General features: G+C 65.3%; 1 protein-coding gene and 1 long non-coding RNA gene across 5 annotated transcripts in view; one reads left to right on the top strand and one right to left on the bottom strand.

Annotated features, from left to right (window-relative positions):
* The window catches only part of PPP6R1 (protein phosphatase 6 regulatory subunit 1), a 21,595-nt gene extending 6,899 nt beyond the window's left edge, over positions 1–14,696 (top strand). For 2 of the 4 annotated variants that reach the window (XM_081505511.1, XM_081505509.1), the window contains exons 2-24: positions 2,227–2,459; positions 3,462–3,648; positions 3,735–3,872; positions 3,971–4,036; positions 5,267–5,379; positions 5,459–5,572; positions 5,676–5,838; positions 5,929–6,081; positions 6,172–6,306; positions 6,716–6,780; positions 6,864–6,979; positions 7,052–7,137; positions 7,258–7,347; positions 7,415–7,512; positions 9,483–9,540; positions 9,622–9,797; positions 12,058–12,176; positions 12,251–12,401; positions 12,484–12,554; positions 12,748–12,829; positions 13,076–13,186; positions 13,261–13,332; positions 13,827–14,696. In XM_081505511.1, coding sequence (XP_081361637.1) covers positions 2,233–2,459; positions 3,462–3,648; positions 3,735–3,872; positions 3,971–4,036; positions 5,267–5,379; positions 5,459–5,572; positions 5,676–5,838; positions 5,929–6,081; positions 6,172–6,306; positions 6,716–6,780; positions 6,864–6,979; positions 7,052–7,137; positions 7,258–7,347; positions 7,415–7,512; positions 9,483–9,540; positions 9,622–9,797; positions 12,058–12,176; positions 12,251–12,401; positions 12,484–12,554; positions 12,748–12,829; positions 13,076–13,186; positions 13,261–13,332; positions 13,827–13,830 — 2,595 coding nt within the window. In that variant the 5' untranslated portion in view covers positions 2,227–2,232 and the 3' untranslated portion in view covers positions 13,831–14,696. Of the gene's footprint in view, positions 1–2,226; positions 2,460–3,461; positions 3,649–3,734; positions 3,873–3,970; positions 4,037–5,266; positions 5,380–5,458; positions 5,573–5,675; positions 5,839–5,928; positions 6,082–6,171; positions 6,307–6,715; positions 6,781–6,863; positions 6,980–7,051; positions 7,138–7,257; positions 7,348–7,414; positions 7,513–9,482; positions 9,541–9,621; positions 9,798–12,057; positions 12,177–12,250; positions 12,402–12,483; positions 12,555–12,747; positions 12,830–13,075; positions 13,187–13,260; positions 13,356–13,826 lie in introns of all 4 variants that reach the window. The other 2 variants (XM_081505512.1, XM_081505510.1) reach the window with 1 other exon arrangement.
* Positions 9,219–13,384, bottom strand: LOC145512052 (uncharacterized). The gene is made up of 4 exons (XR_014058259.1): positions 12,990–13,384; positions 12,722–12,849; positions 9,638–9,857; positions 9,219–9,519 (listed from the first exon to the last, which is right to left on the bottom strand). It is a non-coding gene; the product is annotated as an uncharacterized LOC145512052 (long non-coding RNA).
* Positions 14,697–14,857: the final 161 nt, after the last annotated feature.

Here is a 14,857-nt window from a genome sequence, read left to right as displayed (position 1 = left end):
TACTGATGACCTGACAGATACGTCCGCCTCCCGCCTCAGGAGCAGGGTCCCGCGCTTCAGTCATGGTTTCCGAGCACGGGGCTCCCACGCGGTGCTGTCCAGGGTGGTCACAGCCGCCAGGCAGGACGGTTCTGTGCCTTGTGCACAGCCCATGGGGGACGTGTGGTGTGCCTGGTCTATAGGTCTGCAAGGCTGCGGGTCTGCACCCAGAGGTGGATGCTGACGGACGCTGCCCAGAGCTTAGCGTTGCGCTGAGCTCCGCGGGGCGGCCGGCACCAGCTGGGCCGCAGCACCCTCGCTCGCCCTGTTAGCTTCCGTTGGGGTGGCTGGGCCCCCCTGAACTCTGAGAAGGGACCTCCTGGGGCTTGGGCTCAGCAGCCCTCAGGCCCTGGTGCACCTCGGGTGCCTCCCTGTACAGTGGGGCTGGTTGTGGGGATCAGTTGAGGTGACGGCGGTACAGCTCGCATGGTTTGTCGGCCTTGTGTGTCTGCGTGTTGTCCGCGCGGCGCCGCCATTCTCGCATCCCAGGCCTAGGGCTGCGGCAGTACGCGGGGCACTGCTCGGGGCTTCTGGCTGGGGCGGAGACGCACCCCGGCGCGGCAGTCTTGGGGCAATGTGTGAGGAGCCGGGCCAGAGCTCGCTGGGGGTCAGGGTGGTCCAGGGGCCGTGGCCTGGGCTTGACCTGCACAAGTCATTGGCAAGAGGGAGGAGGCAGGGGTGAGAGCCTGGTGTGCACACTCGGGCAGGACTGGGTGGGGGGTGCCCGGGGGGCCATCTTGGGGCCTTCTGGGGTACCACGTGCTAGGTGCGCAAGTCTGTGTTTCAGAAAAGCATCCTGAGGGGCTGGGGTGCAGGCCAGGGGGCGAGTCCCGGAGTGCTGTTGGCCCAGCCCTGTGGGCCTGGGGGCTCTCAGGTGCCCCCACGTCCTCCCGCTCTCTGGGGCCTGTGTCCGCTGCTGTCTCGGGAGGTCACGGCCCCTCTGCTCCACCTGCAGGCGGCCAGGGCTTAGGAACCAGTCGAGTCCCGCGATCATTACCCGCGATCATTACACGTCTGGGGCCGCTTTTTCCCTGTCGGTGAGAGGTCGTCCTGGGGACCAGGCGGGGGAGACGCATGAGGCTCCTGAGGAGGCTGGACGGGAGAGCCGGGTGCTGGCAGCCTCCCGGGGGAGCTGAGGGTCAGAAGGCAGGCACCCGCCCTTGGCCACACGGGTCACTCGGCTCTGCCCTGGGCCACTCAGCTCTGCCCTGGGCTGCTGCCCCGGCTGGTGGGCGAGCTCTCCACAGCTGGGATGGTGCTGGCAGGGGCGTCCTGGTCTCTGGGTCTGTCTGCAGCGGCCTTGGCTTCGAGTGGTCTTCAGGAGGCGGGTGACACGTGAGCACTGGGCAGTGCCAGCATGGTGCTCGGGGGCCCAGCTGACCTGGGTGTGGTTGTCTGCCGTACCATGGGGTGACCAGAGCCCTCACAAGAGCCGCAGGCACAGCCCCAGTGTCTGGGGGGACGGGTGGACAGAGTGGCCTGGGAGCTAGCGGCCAGCTCAGGGCGGCTGTGCACCCAGGGGTCGAGGCTGGGGGCCGTAGGAATCCCCAGAGGGGCAGCCAAGTCTGCTCATCGAGGGGCTTGGACCCTCCAGGCACCTAGCGTGTGCTCCACCAGAGGTGCTCCTGAGGCCAGTGCCGGCTGGGCGGGCCACAGCCGCTGTCCTCCCACGGAGGTGCTTCCTTGTCTGGTGCCATTGGCCCCGTCAGCGGCTATTCTGGGGGCCACTGCGCTCTCCCTTCCAACTTGTCCTTGTCCTGTCTTGGCACTGGGTACAGGGGTTGGGACGTGTGTGTGTGTTTACAGCCTGGGGATTGTGTGTGTGTGCGCGAGTGCAGCCTGGAGACACTGCAGACCTCCCTCTCCCCCGCCCTGCACACAGCCTGGAGATTTCCGGTTTCATGGGACGCTTAATTTGTTGAGCAGATACAGGTTCAAGTGAGCCTGGGGCCAGAGGTTCTGGGATCAGCCCAGGTCCAACCCAGATGAAGGGACTGTGGACACAGGCCCGGGGCGGACAGGCCCATGGCGGCTCTGTGCACCGTTCTGGGGCCTTGCCCCGGGCCCCGTGTGTGGTCTTCCCCGGCTCTGGGCGCTGGGCAGTGGGCAGGAGGCCGCCCGTGGAGTGGCCTCGCAGGCTGGGAGGTGGAGGGGGCGGGCGGCCCAGTGTGACAGCCCTGCCTGCAGGGCGCCATGTTTTGGAAGTTTGACCTGCACACGAGCTCGCACCTCGACACGCTGCTGGAGCGGGAGGACCTGAGCCTGCCTGAGCTGCTGGACGAGGAGGACGTGCTGCAGGAGTGCAAGGTCGTCAACCGCAAGCTGCTGGACTTCCTGCTGCGGCCGCTGCACCTGCAGGCCATGGTGGCCTGGGTCACCCAGGAGCCGCCGGCCAGCGGCGAGGAGCGGCTGCGCTACAAGTGAGCCCCCGACTTGCCGTGGACCTTGTTGTCCCCCTTTCTGCGGGACTTGCCAGGCCTCCCCCGACAGAGGGGTGGGAGGAGGCCCCCGAGGCCCCTCCCCCAGCACTGAGGGGCACCGGCCGTGTTTCACTGCCCCGCCCCACCCCCACCCACTTTATCTCCTGGTGGTTATTCAGTTGGATTTCTGTTTCTGTCTTGGAGCACGGGAGCGTGAGGACTGTCCCTCACCCCCACGTCCTGTCCCCCGTGCCAGCATGGTGCCCGGCCCTGAGGGTGTGGCTGTGCCCCTCCCACCAGAGGGGCTGCCAGGGAGGGAGGGGAAGGCAGGCATGCGCTGTCCAGGGCACCTGTCTGCCCTGGTCTCTGCTGCCCCTCTCCGGCCCTGCCCCGCCTGTCCCAGACAGGCCTCCTGGCCCCTCACACTGACGCACACACCGGGCCTCACAGGTCCTGCCTCTGTCCCCAGAGGCCTCGAGCCACACGGGCAGTGGGTGACTCCTCAGTTTGCCCTATGTGAAGTGGGGGCTCGGTGCAGTGGTGCCAGCCTCGGGGGACCCCCAGTGTCCACCTGCCCGTCACTGCCCCCTCGTGCGTCTTCTCCCTCCTCGGCTTTGCTCACCTGGCTCTGTCCACCAGCTTGAGCGTGTCCCATGCCTCGGTTCTGACTCCTGTGACCACCTGGCCCTGGGCTCCCCGTCTCACCCCGAGGAACTCCCTTGCCAGGGCCTGACAGCTCGCGAGGCAGAGCTGAGCAGGCTGGGGTCCCCGGGGCCTGGGTGGCGCCCTAGGCAGGCAGCCCTCTCGTCTGGTGAAAGGTCCTCGGGGCCGGGGGTCAGCCTGCAGGGTTGGGGTTGGGGAACAGTGTTAGTAGGGGTTGGTTGGGTCCAGGCTTAGGAGGCCCGACGCCGTCTTCCGGGGTGGGGAGCTTGCGTGGCTGGGACTGGGGGACGGGGCAGCTGGGTCCCCGCCGCCCCCTCTGCAACCCTGTTGGGTTGACAGGTACCCCAGCGTGGCCTGCGAGATCCTGACATCGGACGTGCCCCAGATCAACGACGCGCTGGGCGCGGACGAGTCCCTGCTGCACCGCCTCTATGGCTTCTTGCAGAGCAGCGGCAGCCTCAACCCCCTGCTGGCCAGCTTCTTCAGCAAGGTCATGGGCGTCCTCATCAACCGCAAGACTGACCAGGTGCCGGGGCCGCAGGCGGGGCAGGCGGGCGAGCGTGGGCTGGTGGGCCCGGGGGTCCTGCGCTCACCCACAGCCCGCGTCCTCAGCTCGTGTCCTTCCTGCGGAAGAAGGACGACTTCGTGGACCTGCTGCTGCAGCACATCGGCACCTCGGCCATCATGGACCTCCTGCTGCGCCTCCTCACCTGCGTGGAGCGGCCGCAGCTGAGGCAGGACGTGGTCAACGTGCGTGCGGGGCGGGGTGGGTGGGGCGGGGACCGGGCGGGGCGGGGCGGGGCGGGGCGGGGCGGGACGCGGAGCCCCACTCTCTTGTCCCTCCTCAGTGGCTCAATGAGGAGAAGATCGTCCAGAGGCTCATCGAGCAGATCCACCCGTCGAAGGACGACAATGTGAGTGCTGCCGCCCGCGAGCTTCGGCCCCATGCCCCCTTCAATGAGCGATGAGAGAAGGGCGCCTTTGGAGATATGAGGGGGCTCCTGCTGAGAACAGGCGAGGGTTACACTCCTGGACCGCTCCTCAGGAACCAGCTCCTCCTCCCAGGAGTGCCCAGGACTCTCAAGACGGCCCTCTGACCCGGCCCTCATTACCGCCCTTCCCTGAGCCTCCCTCCTCCCCTCTGGGGCCTGGCGGCTCTTCCCGTCTCCTGTGCCTGGGTCAGCCCTGCTGGTCCTTCAGAGATAATGCCAGGGGCCCCATGTCTGTCGTCCTGGCCCACTGACTGGCAGAGCAGAGGTCCACAGGCATGGGTCATCACCCCAGGCACTCAGCCAGGGCCAGGCCTGGGGCAGTGAGGACCACCCTGCCTTCGTGGCAGAGGGACAATGGGCGTCTGCTGGCAGCCAGGTGGCAGGGCATGGCGCGGGGCTCTGAGGTGCCGCCGTGGCCGGGGGGGTCTGGGGGTCTGCGTGCTGGGCTCGGGCAGCCGCCTGCTGGGCTGGACTCAGGGCTCTGCTCGTGCTTCCCTGGTTTATCTCGCAGCTGCTTACCACACTGGGAGGCTCACCCAGTGAAAATACAGGGCCCGGCGGCGTTGAGTGCACACACAGGGTTGTGGAGCCTTCATGATGCCGGTTTTAGAGCGCTCTTCATCGGTCCACAGAGGGGACCCAGCCCCGTTAGCTGCCGCTCCCTGTTCCCCACATGGGGGCTCGGCCCCCGCAGACACCTGTCTGCTTTCTGACCTTCTTTGCCGCTCCACGCGTGACGCGTGCTCGCCTGTGACTGGCCCCTGGCGTTAGCATCAGGTTGCTGTGTTCATACGAATTGCAGCGTGTTCAGCACTTCGTACTTTTCCAAGGCCGAGGAGTGTTTCACTGTATGGACGGACCTCGGTGGCCTGTCCAGTCATGAGTTGGTGCATGCCATGGTCCCTGCTCCCCTTGGCTACTAGCTGTAGATGGCATGTGTGAGATTTGTGTCAGGGTCTCCTCTTCCAGGAAGTCTTTGGTTTCCCTTTCTCTCAGCCATCTCTCCTTTCCAGTGTCTGTGTTCTCTCCCTCCCACGTGTTTCCCCGGGTCTGTGTGGCCCTCTGTCCTCGAAGGCAGGTGCCCACCTCCAGTGCGTGGGGCTTCCTGATGCCAGGGCAGGCCAGGGTCCTCAGCTCTCTCTCCCTCCCCAGCAACATTCCAACGCGTCCCAGTCCCTTTGCGACATCATCCGCCTGAGCCGGGAGCAGATGATCCAAGTGCAGGACAGCCCAGAGCCCGACCAGCTGCTGGCTACCCTGGAGAAGTGGGTTGCGGGGTCGCCCAAGCAGGGGAGGGAGAGCCATCCCGGGCCCTCCTCCCTGACGCCCCCGCCCCTGCCCCAGGCAGGAGACCATCGAGCAGCTCCTGAGCAACATGCTGGAGGGGGAGCGGAGCCCGTCGGTCCTTGTGAGCGGGATCCAGGTGCTGCTGACGCTGCTGGAGCCCAGGAGGGCCAGGTGAGCGCCCCAGGCTCCCTCCCTGGGGTGTGCGCACGTGCACGCACACGTGTGCACAGGCCGCCTGGGTGGTTCACACTGCCCTCCACCATGCTTGTTGCAGGTCCGAGTCTGTGACTGTGAACAACTTCTTCAGCAGCGTGGATGGGCAGCTGGAGCTCCTGGCCCAGGCAACCCTAGACGGCGCCGTGTCCAGTGCGGGGGCCCTGCACGCCCTGCGCCCGCGTCTTGGCTGCTTCCACCAGCTCCTGCTGGAGCCGCCTGAGGTGGGCAGGGTGCTCAGGGGGAAGTGGGGGGGCGGCCCTGGGGTCAGGGCAGAGCTGGGACAGGAACCGAGCCCCACTCTCCATCTGCAGCTGGAACCGCTTCGCACAACATGGGGCAGCCTGGCCCCACCCCTGGGCAACACGCGGTTGCACGTGGTCAAGCTGCTGGCCAGTGCCCTGAGTGCCAACGATGCTGCCCTGACCCAAGAGCTCCTGGCCCTGGATGTGCCCAACACCATGCTGGTACTGGGGGCAAAGGATGGGGGTGCAAGGGGCGGGGGTGGGGCGACGGTGGGGGAGGCTCTCAGAGCCAGCCTGTGCCCTCACCCCCAGGACCTCTTCTTCCACTACGTGTTCAACAACTTCTTGCATGCCCAAGTGGAGGTGTGCGTGAGCACGATGCTGAGCTCTGGGCCCCCTGCCGACAGTGGCTCAGACACGCCCGCCGAGAACCCTGTCGTGAAACACGTGAGCTGGGCTCCCGGATCCCAATCCTCTTTAGTCTTTGGGGGGGCTCTGCTCCATGTCTCCCCCTGCGTGTCATGTGGAGCCAGGCCGTTCAGGGGCGGAGTCATGGTCTCTTACGGAGGTCCAGAGTCTTGGAAAACAATCGGTGTTGTGCGAGGGTGGGGACTGGTGGAGTGGTGACCTCGGAGGCAGTGGGTGTCCTGGGGGACCAGGAAGGGTTCTTCCCAGGGTGGCCCCCGTGCTCCTGGAGGTGTCTTCCTGGGTGTGGCCCGGGCCTCAGGGCGAAGCTGGAGCAGAGGCAGGCGGGGTGGCTCTGGGGTTTGCTGTGCAGGCCGAGTGGCCCCTGAACGGGTGAGCAGGGGAGGGGTGCCGTGCTCATACCCACTGCACGCCGCGCCACCCCCCACAGCTGCTGCAGCGGTGCCGCCTGGTGGAGCGCATCCTGACCTCCTGGGAGGAGAACGACCGCGTGCAGTGAGCAGGGGGTCCTGGGCCGGGGCGGAGCGGCGGCAGGTGGCGGGGCGGCCCGAGTCCAGCCCTGGCTTCCCTCTCTCCAGGTCCGCAGGGGGCCCTCGGAAAGGCTACATGGGCCACCTGACGAGCGTGGCCAACGCCCTGGTGCAGAACTCGGAGAAGGGGCCCAATGCAGAGCAGCTGCAGCAGCTCCTGAAGGGTGAGGACGGGGCGCGCCTGGGGGCGGGCGGGGTGGGCGGGGCCTCCGCCCTCACCCCGCCCCTTCCGGCAGAGCTGCCGCAGGAGGTGCGGGAGCGTTGGGAGGCCTTCGTGTCGGGCCCCCTGGCGGAGACCAACAAGAAGAACACGGTAGACCTGGTGAGTCTCCTGCGCCGGTTCTCCTCCCGGCCGGGCCCGACCCCCTCCCCGCAGCCCCAGCGTGCCCCAGGCCTCCCTGGGGTGCCCCGCAGGCCCTGACCCCTGCCCGCCCCTGCCCAGGTGAACACGCACCACCTGCACTCCTCCAGCGACGACGAGGACGACAGGCTCAAGGAGTTCAACTTCCCGGAGGAGGCGGTGCTGCAGCAGGTGCGGGCGGGGAGGGCAGGGGAGGGAGGCTGTGTGGAGGCCTGCCCTGACTGCCGCCCCCCCGCAGGCCTTCATGGACTTCCAGATGCAGCGCATGACCTCGGCCTTCATCGACCACTTCGGCTTCAACGACGAGGAGTTCGGGGAGCAGGAGGAGAGCGTGAAGTGAGTGTGCCCCGGCCAGGCCAGGTCAGGCGGGGGCCCGGAGGGCCGCAAGGCGGTCAGTCAGCACGCGCTCGCGTGGCGTTCTCTGTGCCCCCTGCGTGCGCCCGGCGTCCCCATGCCACCAGGCCCAGGTCGGGCTCAGCTTGCGGGCTGCCAGCCTCTCACCCTCTGCCCCCGGGCAGGAGCGGTGTGGGCATCCTGGGACACGGGACCGGCTGCGCACCCGTGCAGACTCAGAACTCGTCTGCCTTCCCTCCCCTCCCCTCCCCTCCAGAGGCCTCGGGCCAACAGGAGAGGGTGTTTTTCAGTGACCAGTTCTGATTCTCCATATGTCTTGTACCACATGTCGATATCGATTGCTCTGATATCGCCCCGGAACTTTTTTCTTGACTGTCCAAATTTTCTGCCACGGACATTGGTGGTTTTAACCGAGAAAAAGTTAAAAGTTTTGGTGTTCTGTCGGTTTCAGAAGCAGCCTTGTGATGGCAGTGGATGGACAGTGAAGGGAAGGGCAGGCACCTGGGATCTGGAGGGGAGACTGGGTAGGGGGCATGGGGCAGCTGCTTGTGGCCTAGCGCTGGGCCCTGGGGCCGTGCGCAGTGACCAGCGCGGCCACTGCCGCGGGAGCACATGCGTCTGGGATGCCCGAGGGAAAGCGGGCCGAAGCGGCAGGGCGTGCTGGGCGGGGTTTTCCAGTCGTGGCCCCTTTGGGCTGCATGGGGGCTGGGCCCTGGTCCCCCCGCCCCGTGTCGTCGCGGGCAGCGTGTGGGCCCTGTCGGGTGTTGCCCAGTTACGTGTCACGACCACCCTCGGCTTAGGGCTCGGGAGTCCGTCTGCAGCCAGGGAGATAGGGCGCCGTCTGCCGTCTGTCATGCCTCGAGGCAGACAGAGACTCTGGGAGCCGAAGCGCGACCCTTGTCAGCTGCCGCTCTGCCCACCCCGTGTGTGCTGGGAGGCCCCAGAGAAGACCCTGGCCAGGGGGCAGCCACACTCAATGAGTGGCCTGGGCACAGCCGGCTGCTCTCTTAGGACGAAACTGTCACCTTTTCCATCAAGATAAACGCCAATGAGGTGAAAAGCTTTGAATGTAAAAAAAAAAACTAAAGCCACGAAGCATCCTGGAACAGAAAATGGATGAATATGTCTGCAAACTCAGGGCTGAAGGCGCTGCCCACCGGGCTCTGCGTGTTGGGCCTCCAGCCCTGCTCGCGGCTGCTCCCTCCCTATGAGGGCGGTGCGGGGACCTGCCTTGGTGGGGGTTGCAAGTCTGTCTGCCACGCGCCAAGTCAGCCTGCGGGGGTTGTGAAGGTGCTTCCTGGGTCTGAGACAGCAGCTGCCAGCCTGGAAGCAGCTCCTTCACAGGAAGGGGCGCCGGACCTCAGTGCAGACACGGTGCTCTTCCGCCCCAGGAGAGAGGCAAGCAGAACAAGGAGGGGCTACTGGAAAATTGCACACTCTGCGGGTTGGATTGTACATGGACAAAGCTGTTCCCACGTGTGTGGGTCAGTACTTAAAGCGTGTGGATTCGATTCCTTCATCCAGGAGTGGCGCTTCTGTGCGGCTTTCTGGAGGACAGAGAGCTGAGCAGAGATGGGTGTGGGCATGTGTGGGCGCGGCACTGCCCGCAATCCCTGGGCCCCCTGGCCCCCACCTGGGTCCTGCCTCGGGGACCTGTGTGCCTCGAAATACATACCTCACTCAGGTTATGATCTCAAAGCCTAGCCTGTCCAGCGAGGTTCTGTGTCCTTTATTTTATGAAGAGGAAACAAGTTTCAGGAGTCTTAGGTCTCCCTGTGGGGCCTCACGTGACTGGGGACACACAGGCAGGGCAACTCCCTCTGCAGACGTCCCGCCGCCAGGGGTGCCGCCAGGGATGACTGTGGTTTATGCGCAGCCCTAGCAGGAGGCGTGTCTGCACGAACCGGGCCCAGGAGAGAGCGTCCCTCACTACCTCTGTGCTTGCCCCGCAGCGCACCTTTCGACAAGACGGCCAGCATCACCTTCTCCCTGAGCGCAGACGACGACAACGTGAGCTGCCCCGACCGCTGCGGGGGCGGGGGTTTGCCGCGGGCCTGCGGCCCTCCTCACCCTGCTGCCCCGCCCCCGCAGCCCAATGCCAACCTACTGGAGATCTGCTACAAGGACCGCATCCAGCAGTTCGACGATGACGAGGAGGACGACGAGGAGGAGGGCCAGGGCTCTGGGGAGTCTGACGGGGAGGACGGTGCCTGGCAGGGCGGCCAGCTGGCCAGGGCCGGCCGCCTGGGCCAACCCCCGGGCCTGCGGTGAGTCCCCCTGCTCCCCTCCCCTCCTGCAAGTTCCCCAGCGCAGCCAGGCTGCAGGACCTGCGGGCAAAACGAGAGTGGAGTGCGTGTGTGATGTGGGATGTTTTCAATGTTGAGCGATAGAAAGCCAATTCAGATGAGTTCAGGTTCAAAAGGAATAACTGCTTATGGAGGCAGGAGCAGGAGGAGGGTCCTTGGGGCACATCTTGGTCCAGTGGGGACATCAGGAGGCGGTCCTTCGGGCACAGCTTGGTCCAGGGCCAGTGGGGCATGGTCTGCCCGCCCCGCCCTCTCCTCCGCTCTCTCCCGCGGCAGCTCTTGCACCTGTTCTTGCCACAAGGGCAGTGGGATGTCCCATCCACTCCCTCCCGTCACGCCAGTGGAGCAGGACTTGGCAATTGCCCTCGCTCACAGTCCGGCTGTGCGTCTGTGAGCCGCGTCCAGCTGTTTGTGCGAGCGGTGGCTGGCGCAGGAGTACTGCCTGCGTGCACGCGCTTGGGCAGCACAGACTTGCTGGCGTGAACACCAGCGCAGGGCTTGACCCCTGTGATGTGTGAGTGGCACAGACGAGCAGACAGGTCACGAGTGTCAGCGGCATGGGCCTCCCTCTGTGGCACCCAGAGGGGAGTGCAGCCCTCCCCGGGCCCCTGCTGGCGCCCGCTGCCCTCAAGAGTGACAATCCTCTGACCTCGTGCCCTTTGGGTTTTTGCCTTTATCCCATGAGTGAGGCCCGTCCCTCGGGTAGGTGGAGTTGTGCGTCACTTGCCATCTGCTGGGTGTGCCCTGTGTGACTGCCAACTTGCTTTGCACTTACACGTGTCATTGCCAAATCCAAGGTCGTGATTCATCCCTGTGGTGGTCTTAGTAACATCAGTTCTTAACGTTTAGGTTTTTGACCTGCTGTGAGCTAGTTTTTTAGGTGTGTGAAGTGGGGGTCCAGCTTCATTGTTAGGCATGGAAATACCCGAGTCCCAGCTCACTGGTTGAAGAGACTTCCTGCTGGCTGTTCTGGACACCTTTGTCAGAAGTCTTTTGGCTGTTTGTGCAAGCATTTATTTTTGGCCTGCCTCTCCTGGCCCATTATTGGTCTGTACATCTCTATGCCAGCCCCCCACCCCACCCCTTGATTGCATCGTACTGAATTCTGAAATTCAGTATTGAAATTGAAAATGTGAGCATCCAGTTTGTTCTGTTTAAAATTGTGTTGATCATTCCGGGTTCAGTTCCTTGAAATTCCAGGTGATTGTTAATTTCAGCAGAGAAAGCCACCTCAGGTTCTGAAGAGAGATCGCCTTGAATCTATAGGTCAGTTGGAGAGTGTTGCCATTTTAACAGTATTTTGTCTTTCAGTCCATGAAGTTGGGCTATCTTACATTTGTTTAGGTCTTAGTTATTTCTGACACTGTTTTGTAGTTTCCAGAGTGTTAAGTTTTATGGTGCTTTTGTTAAATTTATTCCTGAGCAATAAATTTAAATTTATTCTTAAACATTTTTGATGCAATTCTGAGAGAAATGTTTTCCTCAGAGTTGTTTTGAAATGGCCATAAGTGTATAAAAATACAAGTACACTGGTACACTGATTCTCGCAGAACTTGCTTGTTCTGGCAGTTTGAGAGGGTTCGTTGGTTTCCTGCACACAAGCCATGCTTGCTGCAGTCAGAGACAGTTTTGCTCCCTCCTCTCCAAGTGAGAAGAGCCCCCGCATCACGTCCTCATCTTGGGGGCCTCGGGGCTCCCTGTTGAGTGTGGCTTGTGGGCTCTCGAGATGCCATCCCAGATGTCCAGGGTCAGGAAGCTCCCCGCAGCCTTTCTGCGGGGATTTGGCTCGTGTGCACTGTGCGGACGAGCCCTTCTGGTCACGGCCTCCTGTGACCGTGGGGCAGCGTTTTACGAGCCTCTGGGTTTCCTTCGTGGTTCCCCATTGGACACGGTGTGGAGTCTCGTGTCTGTCAGCACTTGGCCGTTAGGTTTGGGGCCCAGGACGCTGCGATGGAGGTCCAGTGAGGCTGCGGGTGGAGGAAGCATGTGGGGTCAGCCTTCCCTGGGGGCAGGTGGTGAGGGGCCATTCCCGCCAGGGCTAGGCGGGGCTCCTGGGCTTGGCTCTGGCTCCTGCCTCCCACCGCAGGGGGTCACACTCTCCCTGGGCGTCCTCACACTGCCCACCGCCCCACCCCGCCCCGCCCCTTGGATGCCTCTGCGGGGTGGTGCTGGAGGCCGGCTGGGTGGGCGTGGTGCTGACGGTAGGTGCTCCATGGAGCAGGAGCCGGGGCAGCACGGACAGCGAGGAGGAGGAGGACGACGAGGAAGAGGACGAGGATGGCCGGGCCCGCGGCAGGGCCGGGCCCCCCTGCTACCCCAGCGCCGGCCGCCAGCCTCCGGGTGCGTGAGCGCGCGGCGTGGGCGCGGGCGGTGCCCTGCTGTCTGCCTCTGTGCTCACAGCTTCCTGCCCCCAGGCCCCAGCTGGACAGCTGCCTTTGACCCAGTGCCTACGGACGGCCCAGATGGCCACCAGGACTGCAGGGACAAGGAGCCCCGCGGGGAGCGTCTGGACTTCCCGGCCTCGAGCCCGGCTGTCCCAGTGGCCCCCAGCACCCTGCAGCTCAGGTGAGGCCCGAAGCAGGGCCGGGGGCCTGGGGCTCCAGCGCCAAGCCCAGCCACCCCTCGGGCTCCTCCTCTTGCTTCCTAGGTCTCAGGATCCCGCTCCCCACTCCGCACCTCAGGAAGCCGCAGATGGCAGCAAAGCAGCGGAGCCCGCGGGTGAGCCGCCCCGCCTCAGCCCCGGTGCCGGCCTGTCCACCCCACCCCGCCCTGTCCACCCCGCCTCAGCCCCCGTGCCCGGCCTGTCCACCTTGCCCTCAGCCCCGGTGCCTGGCCTGTCCACCCGCCCTGAGGAGCACGCTGGTGCTCCGCTTGCTGAGTCTCACACTGCGGGCCGCTCTCCTCCGCACAGCCCCCTACCAGGCCCTGCTCAGCGTCGGGGACCTCCAGGCTGGCCTCAAAGGGACGCGCTCCGCCCCCAGCTCCTTGGACAGGTGCCGACTGCTTGGGGTCCCTAGAAAGCGAGCTTTTGGGGAGGCGGGTGGCTGGTCCTCGGTCATCCCCACTTACAGGGCCCTGGAACCCAGAGCTCCCGCTCAGCCCTGGGGTGGGAGGGCTCAGTCGGATCAGAGAGGGCAGGGGATGTGTGCTGACCTGCAGCTCCTCCGGCCGCTGGGCGGCTCTCAGGGGCCCTGGGATATGAGGGCCTCTGTGACGGTAACCCCGCGGTCCCCCTGCAGTGCAACCAGAGACCCTGCTACCTCTGTCCCGGCCCCCGGGGCCCACCAGCCCCCACAGACCCCAGAGGGGGAGAAGAGCCCAGAGTCCTTGGGGCTTTTCCAAAGCCAGAGGTAAGCACGGTGCGGCGGCAGGGGCAGCTGGTGTTCCGTGGGGGCGCTGACCGTGCGCTCATCCTTTCCCACAGTGCCCTGGCCCTCCAGCCGCTCCCGATGCCCAACGGCTCTGCCCCAGGAGGCCCAGTGGCCCCCGGCTCCCAGTGAGTGTGGGCGCTGGGGACAGGTGGGCGGGGCCGGAGGCGGGCGCTGGACAGAGGTGGGCGGGGCGGGGGTGGACACTGGACAGAGGAGGGCGGGGACAGAGGCGGGCCCTGGGCGGAGGCGGGCGGGGACGGAGGTGGGCGGGGCAGGGGCGGGCACTGGACAGAGGAGGGCGGGGACGGAGGCGCACTGTATAGAGGCGGGCCTTGGGCGGAGGCGGGCCTTGGGCGGAGGCGGGGTGGGCACTGGACAGAGGGGCGGGGCAGGAGGCGGGCCTTGGGCGGAGGCGGGCGGGGCCGGGGCAGGCACTGGACGGAGGAGGGCGGAGACGGAGGCGGGCACTGTATAGAGGCGGGCCCTGGGCGGAGGCGGGCCTTGGGCGGGGATGGGCGGGGACGTAGAGGGGCGGGGCCAGGGCGGGGCCGAGGCCGGTGCTGGGTAGAAGTGGGCGCTGGATGGAGGTGCCTCACACCGTCCCCCTCTCGCTTCCCAGGTGACTGCCTGGTCCGGTGGTGGCGGCCACACGCTCCGTGCTCCGCGTGGACCCTGTCCGGGTGAGGGCCGGGCAGGTGCCGCAGAGGCCCTGTCACCCATCACCCACCCCGCCCCATCCACGTCCCCGCTGGAGTCCAGGAGGCCGGTGCCAGGGAGACAGCCCCCACCCCCCATTGCACTGAGGAAAGAGATTACGGAGTTCTGTCTCCTAGAGTAAAGATAGAGTGGGTTAGAGAGAGGAGAGAGCGCGTGAGAAAGAGACCTATATTATATATTATAAATATATATGTATATGTATCTGGAGGGAGCAGAGTGGGCACACGGGGAGCCAGGAAGAACGCAGGGCTGGGCGGCAGCGGCAAGGCGTTCACCCGGGCCCACTGGGGCTGCAGTGGGGGGTCCTGAGGTGACTACCACCCTCCTGTCCAGCTGTGTCCCCATCCTGCGGTGCAGACTCCCACACCCACACTCGGCCTTTCAGCTCAGGTCCACCTTGGCAGGGGGGCCCGAGTTGGGGTCGTGCCTTTGCCCAGCCCCCTTGCCCCGGACCCTGCACTTTGACCCAGGCTGGGAGCTCCACCAGCCCGAGCCAGCTCTGTGGGAGGGAGCCGGGTTCCTGGTCCCAGGGGCTGTCCCTGGTGACATCGCCCCAGGACCCTGCCGCACTCACCGAGACTCCATCTCCCACTGACCCCGGGCGGGGATCTGGCTGGGTCCCACTCCTTCTCCTGAGGGTCTGGGTGCAGCCCAGCTGCCAAGTGCCCTTGTCCCAGCCCCTCTCCCCAGGCGGGCGTGAGTGTGCGTGTGTTCGTGCCGAGCTTCTGTTTCATATCGCAAACGTAAACAAATAAAGGAGGACAGTTTAAGACTCGTGCTGCTCAGACCTCAAGTTCGGGGACATGGGGTTGGGGAGCCTGAGCTGGTCCCACACCGGGGCCTCCTGGGTGGGACCCTCAGAGCGTGGAATTAGAGTCCTTGGCCTCCTTGCTCCGCTGGTGGGAAGGGTTGCTGGAGGAGGCGCCACTGAGC

This window comes from Giraffa tippelskirchi, chromosome 7 (assembly GCF_054371585.1).
Source record: "Giraffa tippelskirchi isolate mGirTip1 chromosome 7, T2T-mGirTip1v1.2.pri, whole genome shotgun sequence".
Classification (NCBI taxonomy): Eukaryota; Metazoa; Chordata; class Mammalia; order Artiodactyla; family Giraffidae; genus Giraffa; species Giraffa tippelskirchi.
Note: the sequence above shows the minus strand (reverse complement) of the source record. Positions and strands in the feature narration are given on the sequence as shown.